This window comes from Dermacentor silvarum, chromosome 2, assembly GCF_013339745.2.
Source record: "Dermacentor silvarum isolate Dsil-2018 chromosome 2, BIME_Dsil_1.4, whole genome shotgun sequence".
NCBI classification, from domain to species: domain Eukaryota; kingdom Metazoa; phylum Arthropoda; class Arachnida; order Ixodida; family Ixodidae; genus Dermacentor; species Dermacentor silvarum.
In genome coordinates, this window is record NC_051155.1 from 127,434,818 (window position 1) to 127,456,929 (window position 22,112).

A 22,112-nucleotide genomic window follows, 5' to 3' on the forward strand; every position below is an offset into this window, starting at 1 on the left:
AAGGAAAGTCCTCAGAACCACGCTCGACAAGATAGACAGCCGTCCCCTTACGGAAGCCAGAATTCTTGGTCCCTGGTCCCAGCCGACGTCGGAACGAACTGCTTTAAAAGCACTAGTACGCTTTTTGAAAGAAACAGGACTTCATGAAAAACTATAGCATTGTGCGGACAGATGTGTTTTTTTGTTCTTTTGTGTCTTTCTTTTCTTCTTTTTAGTCTTCTCTTGTTTTCTAATCTTTTCTGCCCTTACCCCATCCCCCCGTGCAGAGTAGCCAACCGGACACTTAACCTGGTTAACCTCTCTGCCTTTCGCCTCTTATTTTCCTTCCTTCCTTCCTTATTCCTTCCTTATTTTATTACTCTAACGCTCTGTTCATTCGTGAAGATTAAAGGATGCCGGCCCAGCAGCCGTTTGTCACGTAGTTGCACCTTGAGGTAAAACAAATCACTGTGGCGATTCCAAACCGCGTTATGAGAAATCAAAAATGACAATTTCATTGGGATCACAACACGATCTTTGTTATGTGTCAACGTGTAGTACATGGCTAAGATGTTCCTGACTGCATTAACGTATTATTTTTTAAATTTTCTCTCAAGTGCTGCAGGTCCCCTTCGAAAATTTCAAAATTCGTTTTGCACACGCTCTTGACACTTCGGGTAAGCGCAGTGTGTTTGTTTTCACTGCAATCATTGTTAAATGCAGCTTGGACAGCGTGTGGCACGGCTCGCCCCTCAAAACAAAAACACTGCACTATTTGAGGCAGCGAAAGCCGACAAGTTGAAGTAAATGAAAACGAATGGAACAAATGTTTATTATTAAGTCGATGCGTTAAAGATGTTTTATTCTCGCAATGGGAGGCTACGTCGAGAGCTTGCAATTGGTTCAGGAGAATCTCAAAATCTCAGTCACTGTAGTCTGAAACAAAAAGAGAAAACGGAATATATATAGAGCCTCCCACAACGCACTCGGAGACAAACAGCAGCACTATGTAAATACGGTTCAAATAGGTGGGGAAGTTTCACAAGCATACAAGGTGAAATTGAAACAGCTAGAGCTTTTTTTTTCTCTCTGTAAATCGGAGAATGCCTGCGGCAGCAGCGTCCAGTTTGAAATGCAAAATACACCTAAATGTGAAGTTGTAACGCCGCAGCGCTCCAAAGTAAATATCAGGTTTCTTTATTTATGGCTGCAGTCGAGCCATAGCTCTCCCCTTTTCAGGACACTGGTTTTTAACGGCAACCATAAATCATCTAAAAGGCTGCTGATGTTTTTCTGTGGCATGCACTTTTTTATTGCGATAGCAATTATATGGACACTCCAGGCGCATTTCTGCCGTCGCCGTCGCCGTGAGGTTCCGTATAAAGTCCGAGGGCGATAAAATCGTCGACGTGCGCCGTAGGCTGTATGTGCCAGTCAAAGTGTGCGAGGGTGAGCCGGCGATCGCGGCTCAATCCCGCACACGCAAGGGAAGGTAACGGGGAGGAAGCGCGCCGTCTTCCGTTGCGCGCAAGGCTCCGGGGGTAGGGTAGGGAGGGGGGGGGGGGTGGTGCATCCTACTCCGGGCTGCCCAAGCGGCCGCGTGCTCCCGCAGGGGCCGCAAGGCTCCGGGGGGGGGGGGGAGCGGTGAAGGGGGGGGGGGACGTTCTACTCTGGGCGGCCCGAGTGGCCGCTGTATCTTGACAGCGATCTGCGACGATGACAGAGTCCGCTCTATGCAGTGTTTCCGTGGTTTAGTTCGCGTTGATCCAAGCGGCAGCTCGAAGGTGAATTCTTTTGCTGCGCTACCGCATTTCCGTCATCATCGTCATCATAAGCCTATATATATGTACACTGCAGGACGAAGGCCTCTCCCTGTAATCTCCAATTAACCCTGTCTTGTGCTAGCTGATTCCAACTTGCGCCTGCAAATTTTCAAATTTAATCACCCCACCTAGTTTTCTGCCGTCCTAGACTGCGCTTCCCTTCTCTTGGTATCAATTCTGTAACTCTAATGGCACACCGGTTATTCATCCTACGCATTACATGGCCTGCCCAGCTGCATTTTCCCCCGCTTAATGTCAACTAGAATATCGGCTATCCCCGTTTGTTCTCTGATCCGCGTTTCTTAACCCCAGCGTTTTGAGAGCGAGTTTCCGCGGTCATCGAGTGAAATGAGTTCATGTTTCCTTGTGCGCGTGGGACACCATGCTTGTCAACTTAGTATGCCTATGAGTACAAGTTTATACGGCCGATAAAACTGCTATCCTTACTTCATATAGCTGTCCACTAATTTGCTATCGCAATAGATGCTTCGCCTTTCGGGCGAAACTGCGACGTTTTATGGTTATGTCTGACCCAATAAAGAAATAAGGTGGTTTGTTTACATCATCGACATGGGGAGCGTATAAAGTGATCGACCCTACTTTATCGGTTACTCTTAACATGCACCTGTTCTTGCGCTTGTAGGTACATAGCCTGTTTTATGAATTCGGCTAGAAAGACGGCAGAAAGACAGAGGAGATGCACACATACAGCGCCTCCGTGAGCGACCTCATTTCCTGTCAATTCTTCAGGCTCTATTCTGAAAACACGTACTCACTGCATGTACATGTATGCACATGCACAAATGCGCATGCACATGGAAATAACCAAGGCTTATCTTGTACCGAGAAACGTGTACTTTCATACTACTCCGCAGAAGCCTGCCTTAGCTGTATCTGTGGTTGCACAGAGAAGAAGAGATAAGGCAGGGATCGCCTTTGTTAGCAAAGATGACTATGGTGGCAAAACGCCCGGTGTAGTCGCTTCCATGACGAACTGAGAACCCTCATGCTTTTATGTGCCATCGCTACGTTATTTGCGGGCTGGTAACTTCATAATCAGCTTCTCGTCGACGCGGCCGTGATCTTTATGATATAAATTAGTAAAATTAGTGCAGTTACTCTTTCCTGTGCACTCTGAAGTCGAGTCGTGCTGAAGATTTAGCCACGTTTGTTAAGGTACAGGCACGTACATCCACACAGGACATGATTCATTTGCGCGGCAGACAATTCCCGGAGCGTACGATGATCACTAAGGTACTGATAATTATAACAAAAATGTTTACAGCGGAAACGCTCAGTCTCGATTTTATCGCCATGAACGGGAGGACAGAACCTAACAGAGGAATTCAGCAATTTCCAGGGTAATAAATGTGCTTTCTTTGATTGCAGTTTCATCTGAACCCGAAAAAGAACTTAGTACCTGGAGGTAGCATCTTCGGACAGGCACAAAAGCCCCAGTGTACGCGAATTCAAGAATTCCAGTCTGTTCATATAATCCCCACCGAAAATCTCTCAAAGCAAGCTTTTTTTTGTTTTTGAGCAAGCGCCAGAAGAAAGTTTTGAAAAACAAACAAATCAGTATGTTTCCGAAATAGGTGAAGAGCAAAGGTCGGCAAAGAACAGTCGTTTTCTTTTTTTTTCCGCCACCCTCAGAGGCTGCTCGCATCCTGTCATGGCGCACAGTTCCAGCTGTTGCCATATGGTGACCAGGCGAACTCAAACGAGGGGAGTTGCAGGTCCTCGCAGCAAAGCCAATGCACACATTTCGCGATGAACTTCCGTACGCTATGCATTGGCGGAGGGACCATTGCTGCGCTGTGATGGGAGGCCATGTAAAGTGGATGTACATTTTCTTGCAGCCTTATTCTTAGTATTCTTTCATCTTTTCTTCCTTCAATCCTCCCCGATTCTTCATCTTTGGTTCTGATAAGATTTATGCAGTGGAACACATAAGCAACAGGCCGAAACGAAAAGCTGAAGGCTGAACATGTATTACATTTCACTCGGGACGAGTCAACCGTCGCGTCATTGTCTTCGTGGTATTATCGTTATGTTCGCAAAGTAGTGCTAGGAAACGAGCTTGGTGAGAAATTGGGCTAGTTGGTGTTCGTTCATCTGGTAGTGCGCGTAGTGCTACCAGAGATATTCATGAACTTTTTTGAAAGAAATGTGATTAATGAACTCCTTTGCTAGTACTGACAACCACGGATGGACATACCAGACACGTTTGACGGAGCGCAACGTGGTTCATGTCTGGCGTGCCCTGGCGTGGTTGTCAGTAGCACTCAGGCCATTATAAAGTGATCATTCTAGGAAAATGACAAGACTGTGGACAATACAAGGGAATGACTTGTATTGCTTTGTACGCATTCGTTTTGCGTATTTATTTAGCTATTAATGTGTTCACAATACCTTCAGGCGCATTGGAGGGCATTGAGGGAGGGGGTAACGCTTTACACAACGCAGAAAAAATGATACCATGAAACACAAAAAACAACGAATGCATATACAAAGGTTAGAAACCAAGTTAAAATACAGTGAACCATCATTATACAATATTCAAACTGCAGTGTATTCAAGTTATTGTGAAGTGTTTTGCGGTTGAATATGAACGCTATGTGGTCTGCGTGTACATATCCTTGCGCGGTGATACAATCACGAATACATACTGTCTCGCTTGATATGCTGTACATTTCATTGTCGTCCTCATTGTAATTCTTGACTAGTCAGCTGTCGTTGACATGACTGTAACTTAAGGCTTTCTTTTAAGTGGCTGTATACTAACAGAGCTAACGCACACATAATTTCAAAGAAACGTGTGAGCTACTACGATCATTCAACCTCCGAATAAGGCAGAAGTTGTTAGTAAACGTTTGTACGTGAATAAACGAATAAATAGTACACCTGTACATCAAAAGTTTTGTCACGGCGTTTACGAAATATCTTTTACGTTCTTTGATTTTAGGGCCACACAAATTTCCACCGCAAATAGTGCAAACATTGGCGTCCAGCCAAGGTCATGGAAAGCATGCCAGCAGTTGAAATGTGACGCGAATTTGCTGTTCTTTTCAGCTTTTCGTGTATAACAATTTGAAATATTGAAAGCTTCAGTGAGTTGACTTTTTCTTCATGCTGCATTTTGTTTGGACATTCAAGCTTCCGAACGCGCTGTCATTACCATGTGGATCTCATACTTTGGAACGTGTTAATGATACCGTTCTCAAGTATACAGTGTAGAAGCCACTTTTATTTATTGTTCTTGCGGCACTCACCACTTATTCTTTCCTCATTGACATGCACATCTCAGAATACCAGTCATACAAAGGAACGCTTTTCCTGGTTATATTCACACATCCTGCAAACAGCTCCGCGCGCTTGACCCCCGGCAACGTACCTGCTTTTGCGTGGTGTTTGTCGTTTGTCCAATCAATCACGTGGTTCAGGAGGCCTAGATGTGGTAGCCGGTGCCGTAGCCTACCCCGACCGTGTGCACGCCGTATCCGTAGCGGTCTACTCCGAGGCCGACTGCGTGTACTAATCCAGGCGCTGCCACGTATGGTGTGTGGTATCCGACCACGTGCAGGGGCGCCGCGTACGCCACGCGTGGTACGTAGCCGTAGGGTGCGCTGTACACGGGCCCCACGTTCGTAGACTTTGCCTCGGACACGATGGAGACGGGAGAAGAGGCGACGGCTATGGGTGCGCCCGATGAGCCTGCGGTGCCTACCGCCAAACCGGGACTGAGGCCGCCTAGACTGTATCCCAGGAAAGGCGCTGCCCGGGACACGCCCAGCACGGAGCTAAGGAGAGCGGCAACCACGACGAATCTCTGCGAAGCAGGCGATGGAAATCACTCACTCAGTCATAGCGCTGGTTCCTGCGCCAAATATTTTACTGCGATTACCCTTTTTTAGCATACTTCACGCTCTTCGTGGTATCTATCTATCTATCTATCTATCTATCTATCTATCTATCTATCTATCTATCTATCTATCTATCTATCTATCTATCTATCTATCTATCTATCTATCTATCTATCTATCTATCTATCTATCTATCTATCTATCTATCTATCTATCTATCTATCTATCTATCTATCTATCTATCTATCTATCTATCTATCTATCTATCTATCTATCTATCTATCTATCTATCTATCTATCTATCTATCTATCTATCTATCTAACGTCGTGCTGATTTCAGCGTCGTCATTCCAGCTTTTTCGTCTGACTCTCGTCATGCCGCCGTCGTCACGCCATTTTCGTCATACAGTCGTCATCACGCCGTTGTGGTCTTGCTGTCGTCGTTACATGGGATCGTACCATCGTCATCATTTCAGAAGCGTCATCTTATTTTTGTCATGCCGTCGTCATCATACCGCCTTCGTCGTTTCGTTAACGCCATTCCTTCTTCGTCATTCCATCGTAATTAGGCCCTAATTCAAACATGATTGTCATGCCACCGTTGTCATGCCATCGTGTTCAGTGCGTCGTCGTCAATCAGTCATCGTCATGTGTTCCTTGTCGTACCATCGTCATGATGCCATTGTGGTCGTTCCGTCGTCGTCATTTCAGCTTCGTCGTTTGATTCTCGTCATAACGTCGGCGACTCGCTATTAGTTCTAGAATAGCGTTTGTCGCCTTGCATACGTTAAACGCAAGCACCTTTGTGGGCCGTTACGGGGCGCGTCCCTTCAATCCCTTTAGTTTACGTACGGGAACGCAAACGTAAGGAAGACGTTAGAAGACAGGACGTCGTCTCGTGCCTTGTGCGAAATGTATCCAAGCCAAGACAATTGATTAGCAACCATCCTGTCGTTTTTATGTCGTTAGGCAAACAAACCCTGGATTCTCCGAGATATCTAAGAAATTTAGGTGCGCTATGCGCTCATAACAACCATTTTAGGGGAGTTTAGAAGAAGCAAAAGCTCATTTCAATAGTTACTGGCGATCAATGCGAGCGAGGGCGCAGCCATCCCGAGAATTCAAGCTGAAACGGGAGCCATGGGTGCCGCCACGTTCGACAATGCTATTTCTTAGCGTGCGTAAACACTACGAACGGTGCACTCGCCAAATAACGTACGTTATCATGGCGCACGTAAACTACACAAACCAAATAACGATCGGAACATGCGCAGTAAAGACAACGCTATTTTTTCACTGAAGTAATGTGTTTACGTTTGGTTGCGTACACTATTTCAAAACTCTATGGTAACAGATTATACTACAACACAGTCCCCACCGATCATCGGCTCAGAAGGCAGGGAAGGCACTTTTGTGCTTTCTGAGAGTGTTTGGTTTTTACGAGTGCCTTTGTCTCTGCAGTACCATCCGTGCCTACTCCATACCACCACCCTCTCTCACTTCTCGCGTTTTTAAAGAATATACACAATTTCCGTGTTATCTATCTAGGTGATTTGTAGCACGGCCTTTCTGCACAGGCCACTGCTACGGTATTTTATTAAAGAAAGCACGTGCCTCCTGGTATTTTCCCACAAATGCTTTCGGTAGGCGTCGTGCTACTTTTATACTCTTAATTTTAGCCCCATGACCATTTCTCATACACTCACAACCCACAGATCATTCCACACGTCACTGCCATAATTCTATTCGATATATGTTTTACGCTTCTATATCGCGATTTGTTTTTAGGCCTCTTTACAGCCACATTGCATGCTATCATCGTAACTCACTGATCATGGCAAACATACCATTCATTGTCTTGGCGCACTTTGGCCACATTTGGCCCTTGCGCCACAGAACACCAAATATCGTCATCAGCATCATCATCATCTCTCGCTCCCTTCTTTCTCTTCCCCTTCTCCCTTCCCCCAGCGTAGGGTAGCCAACCGGACTCATGACTGGTTAACATCCCTGCCTTCTTTATATCAATCTCTCTCTCTCTCTCTCTCTCTCTCTATAGTCGTCACACAGTCGTCGTAATCCCATTGTGGTCATGCATGTCGTCGTGCAATCATCATCATTTAAGAAGTGTCGTCCGATTGTCGTCATACTATATACCTTTATTGTTTCATCGACGTCATTATCTTGCAATTCAATCGTAATCTTGCTGCTACCATTCAGTCGTGATTATGCCGCCGTTATCATGCCGTCGTCATCCAGCGGCGAACACGGCTGATGACTCTCTCACCCTTTCTCTCAGCAAGATGGCCAGCGCGAAACTTTCACTGTAGCCAAATATAGCTATTCATTTTAGAAGCTGAGGAATCGCTTTAGAACGCTCATAAAGGGGAGTTTATTTACTCATTTACAGGGTATCCTAACCAAACAAACACAAAATGCAAAATATTCTGACAATACCTGGATATCGATCCCCAATAACACATTAGAAAATGATTCTTAAAGTTCTTGTCTGTGTGGGGCGTCACAGAATCATCTCCGCCAGACACTTATAATAGGGTGGGTTGTTGGGATACGGGGTGTATTCCATAACTGCTCTTTCGTAACATGAAATGTGCGCCTTACTGCATGTGCTGAACGTTTCGCCGATTACACTCGCCTCTCATATAGAATAGGAATTCGCAATAATAAACAAATATTATTAACGTGCACAGGCAAGTACAACACATTAAAATGAGGGCTCTTACTTTCCAGCCATCCCCGTAGGGGTCGTTACTTCGCGTCGTGGTCTGCATACAGGCAGCACAGGACAAAAACTAACCTAACCACTCGAGCTTGTCACATTAGGTATATTTCTCGCCAGAGCAATTCTGCGCCACATATATTAATCAGTGGCGAACTTCCAATGGACAACACAGGCAAACTGCAGTGACAGTACATTGAAATAACCGCCTCCTTAGAAGAATTCTGTTACTTCTCCACCGGACCGGATAACTGATATTAAAGAAACGATATCCTTACCAAAACGCACTATCCAGGACATTGTCTACTTACTGGCGGATAGCCGTGCACCACAGGGAAATTTTTGCAGAAAAAATAGTCCCTCCTGTTTTCCCAAAATCCTTGTGTTCACTTACTTTTCGAACATCTAAACGTTCATTCGCACTTTCATGTGGCAATCATATGGTCTAAGGCTACAAGAGATTAAAGAAGATACAAAAGCGTATACGCTGTTTCCCACAAAGAAAAACCAAAATAATATGCGCAATACCGCTGTCCGGCTTATTTATTTTCAGTATTATGGAGAAGATGTAAAACCTTCCAGACTTTCCACATCTCAAACGACCTCTTTTATACAGTACACCAACATGTCCCTCCAACTACCACGAGTGCTCCCCGAACCTTCTTCAGACAATAGAATGCTGTTTAAAAGTGACAGCGTATTACAATGTTGCAGTTTAAACTCCCACCCCAGATACCCGGACAGCTGCCTTCCTGTATTTTTGCGAGGGCTCTGGGGATGCTGTTAGAACAAGTCTCGGTTGAGTCAGTGAACTAGAATAAGGACGGTAACATAGAGGTTCCGTTTATTTTTCGTTATACAACCAAATGTAGCAAACAGACAATGAAGCTGGGGAAGGCATAGCAGAAACTAATTGTTCTTTCTTATACTAAAATGTAGAAATATCGCATAGAAAAATAGAAATCAAAGTAGACGAAAAGACAACTTGCGGCAAGTAGGAAGCGAACCCACGTTTTCTGCATTACACGTACGCTGCTTTACGCGGCCGCCGTCCTCTCAACGTACTTTGGTACTTGTGTAAGTGTGAGAGATTGGGTTGGAATTTTCAGCCAGCGCAACTCACGACATAACTGTGGGGTCACACCAGGCTCATATTTCGTGGTAAGGGCCATGTCGCGGACGTGCGCGCATCCTTCTAAATGCCGCAGGCGTGACCTGGTACGCGAATTTAGGAGCAGACAAGTGGCCAATAAACCCTGATATGGTACGTCATGGCATTAACGGTGGCAAAGTTGATCAGGCCTTGGCTATGCAATGAGTGAGAAGAAATGTGAAACCGAGGAACTGAATTTCCTGTTAATTACAACCGTATTTGAGTTTGGCTCCCACTTGCGAGAAGCCGTCTTTCTGTCCCCTTATTTCCATTTTGCATAATATTGTCCCGATTCAGTAAAAAATAAAAAAAGATTGCCCTATGTTACATGCCCCCTTCGCCTGTTACAGACAAACACGTACCCCTCACTAACACGTTACCACAGGATCTACCCGGACACCTACCCTAGTAACATTTGCAAGATCTGTAAGACTGAGGCAGCATCGCTTCCCCACATGCTATGGGAATGTAAAAACCAATATCCGACAAATAATACCCTGACCCTCTCGTCGAGATGGCACGCCGCCCTGCGCAGCTCCCAACTCGACGACCAACTCTGGGCTACCCAGCAAGCCTGCGAGGCGGCGAAGAGGCAAGACCTCGATGTCCCCACGTGGGAGGTCTAGGCCCAGCCAAATAAACTGCTGGTTTAAATAAAAGTTTGTTCCTCCTCCTCCTCCTGCCCTATGTTTTCCTTGGTTCCACTGTATGTTTGTTTCATATAGTTGTAACTAGCAAAAAGATCTTCGGTTCTACTTATGCTTGTTGCTCATTGCCAATCGAGGGTCTCGGCCTTGTCGGCCATGACGCCATGAGGTAGCATACGAAGATTTATTGGCCTCTTTCCTGCTCCTAAGTTCATGTACTACGCGGTATCTGCGGTTAAAAAGGTGTCCTACATCTACCGCCATGCCACTGAGGAGCGCAGGCTATTTACTCCCAGGGTTAATCATGTGCCCATACTTATAAATACCCGAGAATGCGGACATGAGAAAAGCCTCCGTGGTTGTTTAATGGCAAAGCATCGCGAGAGTAATGTGCAAGATTGAGGTTCAGCTCCCCTTTGTGGTAAGTGGCCTTTTCATGCACCTTCATTTCACTTTTCTCTCACTATTCCTACCTTTAAATAAAAGAAAAAGAATGCTGTTAATTTCCCCGACGCTTTCCCTGGCGTTAGCTTCATGCTCTTGAGTCAGCTCTTTTAAATTTTCTGGAACTCTGTCCAATGGTGGCACCTAATTTTATTGGTGACAGGCTGAACCTGACGTAAAATTATGTAGCTAAACGTCAGCAGGCCCATTGTGGTTCCCAAACTCTAACCAATTCACGCGCAAAAAAAAAAAAAAAACCCACGTCGGCTTGTTGTGTCGCCTTCACATAAACAAGGTCCAATGGTGTTGCCTCCAATATAGCGATGTCTTGCTTATAGTTAGGTTAGCACACTGCGCAATGGAGCTCCCATGGAGCCCCTCCTCTAGCTTACGCTGTGACTGTGCTGCATGTGCCGCGCAGGCCTGTGCCTTTCTTTATTGCCATAGGAACTATATGGCCACTCCAGGCGCACTTCTGCCGTCGTGGCAGCACAATCCTCGATGGCAGCACAGTCCTCGTGGCAGCACAGTCCTTTCTCTAGCCTAAGCTAAGCTCTAGCCTAAGCTAGAGAAAGGACTCCACGGGAGCTAGATTGCACTCACAATACAAAGGAAAGGCCAAGGAAAGACGGAGGCGTAGGCATACTAATTAGGTGAGGTCTGAAGTGGCAAAAGAGTAAAAGAGACATGTAAGGAGAATTTATGGATTAGCGGCACATGGCAAAGCAAAAAGGCGTGGCTAGGAGTAGCTTACCAATGAACAGGCAGTGATAGCAGAGAAAGAAATAAGGAATTGGTTGATTGCATGAGAAGCGATATTAATGAGTTCAAGAAATAGGGCCAGCTGATATTAGTGGGAGATATGGACGCGCACATGGGCGATTTAGACGGATATACTGATTACAACGGTTCTCTAGTGCTGGACCGGTGTGGTGAAGAGAACGTTATAGTAGTTAACAGGGAGAATAAGTGTCATGGACAGGTAACGTGGCAATGCGAAAACAGGCAGTCATGTATCAACTACGATTTAGTCTCAGAAATGGTCTACGAACAACTAAACTAAATGATAATAGTCGAAAATTGAAAAAAAAATACATAGCCTTGGTAGCGGTCATAGACGTTTAACACTTAAGTTTGGGAGAGATACTAACGCAAAACATGAACCAATAGCATCGGAATTTCTAAACATGAATGAACAGAGATCCCACAAACACATAAAGAAGAAAATTGAGGCTTTTCCTACAGTAGTCTGGGAATATAAGGAATGGTAGACGTTATGCAGCAGGAAATAAGACAGACACGGCAAAAAAAAAAAAAAAAAAAAATGTTGGATTGGAAAGAGGAAACCACGTAAGTGGTGGAACAAGGAAATAACGCAAGCTATAGAAGAGCGTAAGCAGGCGTCTATAGGGCTCATCGAGAGCCAAAAAGTTGGGATTACACGAAGAAGAGGTGCTCCTTAAATGGAACAAATACCGAGATAAGAAAAGCGTGGCGAGTGAGCTCGTGCAAGTGAAAATGAAATGCGCAAGTGAACTTTGGGTGCATAACATTCACAAAAGAGACAAAGGTGCCCCAAAAAGATTCTGGAACCATATAAAAGCACTCTGAGCTCCAACTAAAAACTTGAAGGCGGCTATAAGGGATGAAGACGGTGAATTCTACCAATTAGAGGATGCGCTGCGGTACATCACAAACGCTGTTAGGGATAACTTCGGCACGGAAGAAAGAGTAGTTCAGACAACAGATCCAGCAACAACAGAGACGCCTGAGAGATAAAAAATTAACATAGGAAGCTTTTATTAGAAAAAGGTAGCAGAAAATGTCCCTAATAACACTGCAGAAGGACCCTGATGAAATACAAATACAGCTAATCAAAAACCTCGGTCCAAAGAGCAAGGCACCGCTGATTAATGCCATACAGCTAGTGATTAGAACGAAGAAAATTCCAGTTGGAAGGCGCGAAAGCAAGATGAACCTCGTCTACAAAGGCAAAGGAGATAGGGATAAGACGAGCTCGTACCAGCAAGTTACAGTAACAACGGTGATATACAGAATGACAATGCACGCCATAAAATTAGAACTGTCTAAGTTGGTGGAGAAAAATGATGTACTGGTGGAACTACAGAATGGGTTCAGGCCAGGCCGACGCTTAGACCATAATATGTTTGTACTAACTCACTGCATAGATATTTCAGTAGCTCAGAATAGACCTTTATCGATTGCATTTGTAGATATTAAAGAGGCCTATGACAAAGTAGACAGAGAGTTGGTATGGGATATTCCGAAGCATGAAGGCATAGATGACGATTTCGTGGAGCTGCTGAGGGGGACATATAGAGACGACCGAGCACAAGTTGTATGGAAGGTCGAAAAGGTAATGAAGTGGTGGGAATTCACCAAGGACTGAAGCAAGGATGTCCTCTGTCTCCATTGTTGTTCACTCTTTATGTTAAGCACATAGAAATACAACTGGAAAACAGCGAATTAGGGTTTGATTTATCCTACATCCGTAATGGACAAATGCTGCTATAGAAGGTCCCTGGACTGATGTATGCGGATGACATAGTGCAACTAGCGGACAATCCAAGAGGCTTAAATTCACTTGCGAATATCTGTGGCAACACAGCGGCAAATCTAGGCACAGAGAAATCAGGAATTATGATCTTTAATGAGAGAGAGAGAGAGAGAAATACGTTTATTAAATCATAAGAAAACAGAAAATTGTACATGTATGAAAAGGCAACCCCAGTGGTTTTTCCGGTGAGGTGCCTAGATTAAGTTAATGGTTTCGCTTCTTATAGGGTAGGTAAGCAAGCTGTCATATATAGCTTTGCGGTGTTGAGGGGTCCCTCTAGGAAGGATCCAGTCATTGAGTGTGACGACTGAGCTCTGCAGCCCAGCAAGAAGAGACGAGTAATTACACAGTGTCAATTCAACAGCAAGTAATACCCACAGTGAAGCAATATAAATGCCTCGGCGTACACATAAACGAAGGAAAGACTTACTCAAGCACCCACCAAGGGCGATATAACGTAAAATGATTCCAAACTGTTTTGATTCCAATTTCTGCAATCAGCCTCCACGATTGGTCAAAACATTTTCCGGCCACTCCCCAACTTCGCCTGTCTGTCACGCGACGTCACGAAAACCGCGACAGCTCCCCATGTGATATAACGTGTACACACTGATTAGGTATGATTCAACCGCCCAAAAGAAAAATAATCATTCCTGATTCGACGCCTTTTCACCATTAGCCCTCTGCTATTGGTCCAATGTTTTCTGGCTACGCCCACTTCGCCTGTCTGTCACGCGACCTCACAAAACCGCGAAAACGCACCACGTCACAGTGACGTGTACGTGAAAAAAAATGCATCAATATGCCGAACAAAACTGAAAATTTTTCTGAATAGCCACAGACTGCCCCGTTCCGAAAGGAATAGAAGATGGCTGCCCGCCGATCGCTCAGGCCCTCGCTACGTGAGCATAAACACATGCTCACCTGCCGGTGAGCATGTTTTATTTGCGCATGATAAACCTTTTTTCGTGGCAGTAAAACGTTATCGAGCCCTTTCGGCATGCATACGACATCGCTCTGCCAACTCTTCCTTGCTGAGGATCCGTTTTAGCGGCATTCTTATCCTTTCGTTGCACGCCGCTGCGATTTTCGACCAGCCACCGCAAGCTAAGTAAGGCGAAGCGGACCAATCGGAGAAGCCGACACCACCTTCTTCATGCGGTTATCTATTTTCACTGTGCTGGCTCGGCGCCATCGAAACCCTCTCCACTAGAGCGTGCTCCTCGCCTCTTGTCAGCCAATTAGATGAGAAAAACCGCTGAGTGTAGACAATGTTATTAGTTTTGAAAGCGAAGAAAGGCGCCCTCCTATAAACGAGGAGAGTGTTTGATTGGGTTGTTCAGACAACGCTGCGGGTCACCGCCCGATGCTTGCGTCGGTGGTTACGTAAATTTGACGTCAGGAGTTTGGAATAAAAAGAAGTTTGGAATCATTTTACGTTATAGGGCCCCAATATAATCTGAACATAAAGGAGAGGCGGAATGCAGCAATAATGAAACACAGCGCACTGTGGGGCCACAATAAGTATGAGGTGGTGCACGCAATCTGGAAAGATGTAATGGTTCCAGCGCTAACGTTCGCAAATGTCATTTATAGTGGTCGCGATATGCGACGCCTATTGAACGCCGCGTGTATACGAGCGGCGGAACGCTCGTCAGCACGCAACGAACGCAGAGGTGCAATCTGTGTTTATTTCACGCGTCTTGCGCAACGCTGTGCTGGCGCTGCAATCGGGAGCGCGCTTAGGGCGCGCCCCTACAAGGCTCACCCCCCCCCCCCCCCCCTCCCCCATGGAAGACAAGGATGTTTCATTAAGTGCGTCTCGCGCCGATTAAACCGTTCAACTCTCGGGGAGCGGAACCGAAACAGATGAGTTCGGCATGTACGTAGGTGTCACGCGGTCGATCAGCAGATGAACAGCAGATGAACCACAGTGAACCAAGTGCAGGGAAGGTGTCCTGAACACTTTCCATGAAGCATGTCCGGATTTAAACTTCACCTTTGAAATAACAGAAAGAAAAAGAATTAGGTTTCTTGATTTGGCCATCACCTTCAAAACGCAGCACACACGCTGGAAGTACGAGACCGGCTCTTGCAACGGTTCCTGCCATACGATTCCGACCATTCCAAGAATGTAAAATGAGCCATCCTGACCGCAGTGCTACAAGCCGCCCTAAAGAAGTCGTGTCATCATCTCATGGAAGAAAGCTTCATGCGCCAGGTAACCAGGCTCCACAACGCTGGCTATCCGAAAGGCCTGCTTACAGCAGTCGCCGAAGGGTTGCTAAAGAAGATGAAACTCCTGAACAGCAAGCCTCAAGAAGAAGAAAAGAGTCAACAGAAAATGAAGAAGGTCGCTGTTGTGCCTTATATCCACGGCCTAACCCATAAGCTAAAGAAGATAGCCGGAAAGGAAGGCGTCACGGTTCTATGTTCAGCACCAAACAAGGCATATTCAATGTGTGCGCGCGTCAACAATGGCCAGAAAAGTAAGCAGTGCACAATCAACCACCAGAAGTAGTACACTATACCTGCAAGGTAGGGGTGATATATGATATACCTTTATCATGTGGCCGAAGATATATAGGAGAAACAGGAAGGTGTGTCAATGACAGGACAAGAGAGCATGCAACATCTTTAGAAGGAATCTCCGCTGGGCATCTCGCTTTTCATCATCGCCAGCACCATTGCACCGTACAATTTTATGACATACAGGTTTTAGAAAAAAAGTAAAGACAAGCTGACGCGCGAAATTTTAGAAGCCATGGTCATTGGCAGATGCGGGCAATCGTGCATCAGTACACCATTGATACTACTAACAGAAAAAGAAAAAAAAAACTACTTGCGCAAAGCTTATATTTCGCAAAAACGGATAACCGGCATGACGAAAGGAAAAAGCATTAGCTGTCGTGTGCTATAAAAGGTGTGTGAAACCAAGAATAAACATTCAGTTGCTAGTCCAGCGTGTGTCGTCGTCCCTTTCTGTCCGTGTCTATACGTTCTGCTGGGAACCTTTTGTGCAATAATAGGGACATCCCTTCTATAGTTTACGTAAACAAAACAATTACGCTCGCACATTATAAATCTTTATACATTTTAAATGTTCATACAATACAAAACTTCGTACAATATAAATGTTCACAAAATATAAATGCTCTGTGGGCAGTTGCTAACAAGCTTTTCTCGAATGCACGCACAAGACACTCATGAATGGACATAAGAGGAACAGAAATACGAAAACACAAGGAAGCACGTGAACAAAAATAATCAGTACACCATCGTCATGTCAAACCAACTCGCCTAACTATGTGTACAGACCATTACAATAGAGTATGCAAGGCAACACAATAGTGTGTTCTTTCCGCCATTATTAACTGTCTTCGATGTCCTGTAGTAACAAGATAGGCGGTGTAAAATGGTCGATATCCAAACAGCGCATGTTTTTCACATTACAAGCAAGAACTTCTATTGGGCAGTTAAAGCATGCCCGGCAAGGTAGTCAGTGACTTTCTGGCATCTATGTGCTGCTGTAATTACTGCCCAAGTATTTCACTTCCGCGCACGCGCAGATCGTGGGACATGTTGCTTCTGTTTATTAATTATCGAGTCGATGTGGATCAATCGACTCCTTAATTCAGAATAGCCTGCCAAAGTATGTTCAGTCACGCGTCCTTGCCATGCCGCGATAGTGTCACATTCAACATGATCTGCTTTTTTCACGAAATGTAAGTGACGTTCCTACGTTGCAAGCGCCACGATTTGTACCTTGATCGGCCGGTGTGTTGTCCTTAACACTGAAAGAGGTCATACGCAGCTTTCGTTGCGAATCAGCTATTGTTCATGTCCTGCGGATACGCAGTTATCCCTAAGAAGCTTGAGGGCTTCATGCCTACAAGATAGATTTTTTTTTCATAGTTCGGCGATTATGTCAATCATTCCATAGTCCGATGATCATATTCCTGTCCGAGCTGTCACTTACACCTTTTACAGGGGAGCTGTAATACGCTAGTTTCTAGCGGATGGCTGCATGTGTAGACCCAGCGCGCAAACCAAAAACAATCATCATCATCAATGGCTCTAGCGTCGTCGTCTTTTTCCACAGCTGGCTGGTTGGAGCCCCTCTTCGCTAACCGCGCGTACGCGCTCGTGCCACTGCTCGCACGTTCGTTGTTGTCATCTTCTTCCACCAGTTGGCTCCATTGTGCAAAAAACTGAAAATAACCAATGGGTGTATCTCTTTGGCTGGTGACGTCACGCACTGCATAGGCACGTTATCTCAGTTGCGTTCTGGCCACGGGATGGGTGGGCCACGTGACGTTGTCGCAACAGTTTACGTTCTATCCGGGACGTCCAAGGGAGACCTGGAGAACTTTATGATTGACGCCTTTGGTTGGATCACCCCTACCGACTCCACTCCCATCGTGATTGTGGGTGATTTCAACGTAAACCTGTGTCGGCCAGAGGGAAATGGGTTCTTGGAACTTCTGTTGGAAAGGTTCTGCATTCAGTGCTATACAAACGTCGGTGGGCCTGCCACACGTCAGCGGTCCTGCATGCATAGACTTGACGTTCGCGAAGAACTTTTCCAGCGTCGTTACAAAATCCATGGCCGTCTACCAAGCGACCACAAAGCTACAGTAACCTTAGTGACAAGATAATAAAGGCGGTAGAAAATGACATATAATGCGGTATGTATCTTTATTGTTATTCATTATTGTTTATCATTATTGTTTATCACCACACATACAGCTCCGCTGGTCATCAACTTTCAAAGAGTGGAATGGCACTGCATTTTTTCCGCCAAGCGATCTTTTACCTTAATTAGTGGTTTGCAATTTTCTTATATTATTTCGGACCAACATTTATTCATATTTGTCCTACAAGAAAGAGAGGGACATACAAAAAGCTTTATTAATATCTGGAGAAGTTTGCCTAGCAGCTGTCTTGGGTTGCTCCTCCAGGTGAGATGGAGAGCAATGAAAGGGTGTGAGATGATGAAAATGCGCACACATATATACAAAACGCGCACACGAATAGCAGTAATTGAGACTAATTAAGAAAGGTCTGTATTACACAGGAATGCCAGAAGCACATTAGTAGCCCGGAAAGCAGAGGTATGGAAACCCCCCGTATCGAGAATGCTCCGCTGTTCAAGGTGCGTGTCGTCAGGCATGTCCAGCGAGTTCCTACCACCTCATCATTTCCTACCGCTATCCAGTCCACTTTCTGCGTTTTATCTTTCAGATCCTGTTTTATCCAATTACTGATTAAACATTTGTGAAGTGTGGTGCCAATACAATTTCTCGAAGCGCCCATTGGGCCACACAACTTTCACATTTGCTTTTTGTTTTTTCATTGATGTCATAGCACCACGAACAACATACGCATCCATGCCTAAATGACACTAGACACCAAGTAAAAATACAGGTTGCCTGCCCGCAAATACCGAACCGTACCTCGTGTAATACCGTGAAATATAAGCAGTATTGCCACTATAGAAGCATTTACGTTCGCGACGACCCACCCAGCGCCACCATACAGTACATATGCCTTGGGTTCAGACATAAGCCAGTGGCAGCCAAATTACAAAAACTACATTGCCTGTTTGGAGGGTTTCTTTCTCTGACGGCAGAGCCTGGTGCCTCAGCTCGCAGGAGTCTTTACACATTACAAGAAGGTGCTACCGACAAAACACTCACACTGGTTTGTAGGCCTGAAAGTGATACAGACATTTGTTATCATTTATTTGCCCCCACATTTACAAAACAACACAGCCAGTTTTAAGACTCATCCACTGATACTGTCTGCTTAATTCGTGGGCTGAGAAACAAAACGTTAGTCTTCAAAAGACCGCTTATAGTCTATAGGACCTCTTTCTGTCAAAACTTCAGCGGTAAGCTAGTTGTAAAGTACGTTAAAGGACCTAGCAAACTTTGGTTATAACGCTGAAACAGGTGAAAGTTCTTCCGTGCCCTCTAGGGAGCGTTCTGCCGCAAGAAGTTTTCAAATTGGTTGGTTAATTGCAGAGCTAGAAATATTTGAAATATAGCGAACCCATGATTTCAGGAGGCGAGCTTCACCGCTAACATAGACACTCTCTCCACTTGCCCCTGTTTAGCCTCCCCAAGCAAAATTCCTTCCCTGCGTTCTCCGATACCAGACCCGGAGGATCGCATGACGTGTACGTCACAGGCCCCGCCTTAATTTTAATTTCTCTCTCGCTTTTTTCTGCGCGGCGCATGTCCAGTGACGGTCTCGTGTGCGCGATATTGCGTTTGACTCGTTTCACGCAGCGCGCGATGTTGCGCGCTGTGCATGAGAAAAACTGACTACAAGTCAGTGCCACAAGAACACTGAGGCATACAGCGGATCGAAGAGCACAATCTCGCCGTGGAACCCTTCAAAAATGGCAGATAGTTTCGCTTACCGCGTGTACGCGACTGCATGACGTGGGAACTATAGCAGACGAAAATGAAGTACGTCCCTCTTGCTACGGCACTGGAGTAAAACATACTCGCAGGCATTCGGTTTGTAGGTGTTGTTATTTCTCTAAACTTTAAATCGTCTAGTGAAGCAAGAGATCAAACAAAAAATTCAGAGCCCTGCCCGTGTAGAGAAAATGGAGGTAAGCGAAGCTTGTGGCAAGACGACACTGTCGCAGGCGTTCCGCTTCGTTTGCCCTAAACTCAGGGTCGGCGGCTTTTCGCTCACGTTTAGCCTCAACATCGCGCTCCCGCAACTCGGGGTCCGCGGCTCTTCGCTGATGTTTCGCCTGGGCTTGGGAAGCCCTCACACTAGAATCGGACGACAAGCTTCGCTTACCCCCATTTTCTCGACAGGGGAAAGGCTGGTGATTTTGCCTCTTTGGGTCCTACTTGTGACAAGGGTAGTTCAAGGGCGCGTCACAGGTCCCCGAGGCCGCAAAAGTATGTGCCATTGAGCCTGGACCATTTCTATACTATCACCAAGATCGGCCCACACGACAAGGGTATGTGCCATTGAGCTTGGACCCTTTCTTCACTATCACCAGGATCGGCCCATTTTTCAGCGTGACACCCCCACCGCCACCACCGCCGGCACTTGTGAGCTTATAAAGCTTCGCTTAAAAATTACTTTCTCTCCCGTAATCGAGAGTACATGTAAGCATGAAATGGCTACCATATGGCGTCTTTTGCTGCCTGTGGTGCCGCCGCCTTCAAATGCTTTTCTGCTTTCAACAGCATAGTGCGCTCAGCGCCTGTCGCAACATGTTCTTGTCACGTCGAAGTGGTCGACTGCAAATGTACGGCCAACTCATGGACCGCTGGCGTTGAAAAGAGCACAGACAACCCTGTCTGAGCGCCAAAAGATGACAACCAAGTGTGTGGTGCCCTATATCTGCTCTTTGAACGTCGCTATTCGAAATGACAAATAAAACATCAGTGTAGAAGTTGCAGCTTGAGTGATATTGTGAACAAACATTAGGAAGAACTCGGAAGCAATATTTTTTGCAACTTGTTTGTGCATTAACTAGCGTATGTAATGTGGTCCTGTACAAAGAGCTGGGGGCCAGAGACCGCATTTTCTGACGTTTTGACTGGTTGCCCGGATGATATCGTTTTGTACTCGCAACGATGCCCGGATGTTCTTGTTTGAGTCCGTTTGAGTGCCCGGATAACGGCTCTGGCTTTTGGCTCAAGGTCACTTGAAGGACGCCGACAATGGGAGCTATAAACATTGCTGTAGCATTGAATAATTCTCGAAGTCACGTGTCGCGGTCAGTGACGTTTCAGCAATGTGAATTACACAGGCGCAGCGTGCAGGTCTGACCTCGACTTTCCGTCTGCGAGCGCGACTCCCTTGAGAAGAAGAGCGCGCAGCGATTGGTTTGAAATTCCCGCTGTTTTCGCGGCGTGCAGTGGAGTAATACTTTGCAGGCGCGATCGTCAGCGCGCATTGTGTACACTGCGCTTGTCTGTTTAAAATGGCCAAACCTGGTGAGGGGCGCAGTGAACTAACAGTTGCCATAGTTACACCAGGGTTATGAGAGGTACCGTAGAGTGGAAGACTCCAGAATAACTTGAACAGTAGATGTTCGTCAAAGATTACTTATATGCGCACGGGCGCTTTGGAATTTCCTATGATCGGAAATGTCACCGTGGGGGTCGAAACTGAACCCGCGACCTTGTGCAAAGCAGCAAGTCGCCACAACCACTGAGCCGCCAACACGGATACTTCAGACTTAAAGTAATCGCAGTTGAAATAATTTTGCCTCTGAATACTGTGGACATGGTTGACACGGTGTCCTTCGCTCGTGCACACGGCCTTAAACGATATGTCGCTTGCTGGTCAGGGCGAACTTCAGCGCCCGCTTAGTATACCAAAATGACTCCCTCCTCGTTCTTTGTGCGCGGGGTTGAAAATACGAGGTGATAGGAAAAAAGCCGATGGCCCCGTCCAATCTTGGTATACGTTGGTCGCGTGCCCTGTCACGGTGCGCGCCATTCAGAGCAGTTTCAGGTTTGCGTACATACCTGCGCGTTCATGCTGCTGCCGCTGCTGCTCCTGCTGACTGAATAGCCGGGTCGGCTTCTTGGAAGCGGTGTGGGGAAGTATCAAGAGCTGCCGCGATTCTTATATGACTCAAGTGATTCCAGTTTGGACTGGGGAGGAGAGCAACCGTGGATCTTCCGCGCAGATGCTTCTCCCTTGCCACTGCGAGGTAACCAACGAGTTCCACGGCGTCGCGATTCATTAGCGAACGCCGCAAGACATGTTTGTTCCCCTGTAAACCGGTGCTGCAGGGAAAACACAAAAGAACCACTCCCTTGACCTCGGCAAGCCACTTACTTTCCTTCTTTTCATCGGCGGGGACACCGGTACAGTTTTGTTTCCTTGCTAGACCA

At 46.0% G+C, this 22,112-nt stretch overlaps 1 protein-coding gene across 1 annotated transcript; it reads right to left on the minus strand.

The window, feature by feature from the left end:
- Positions 1-796: 796 nt before the first annotated feature.
- Positions 797-21,837, minus strand: LOC125943659 (uncharacterized). The gene is made up of 3 exons (XM_049663109.1): positions 21,741-21,837; positions 5,197-5,631; positions 797-915 (listed from the first exon to the last, which is right to left on the minus strand). The coding sequence occupies exons 1-2, from the start codon at positions 21,750-21,752 to the stop codon at positions 5,251-5,253; spliced, it is 393 nt and encodes a 130-aa protein (XP_049519066.1). The 5' UTR covers positions 21,753-21,837; the 3' UTR covers positions 797-915; positions 5,197-5,250.
- Positions 21,838-22,112: the final 275 nt, after the last annotated feature.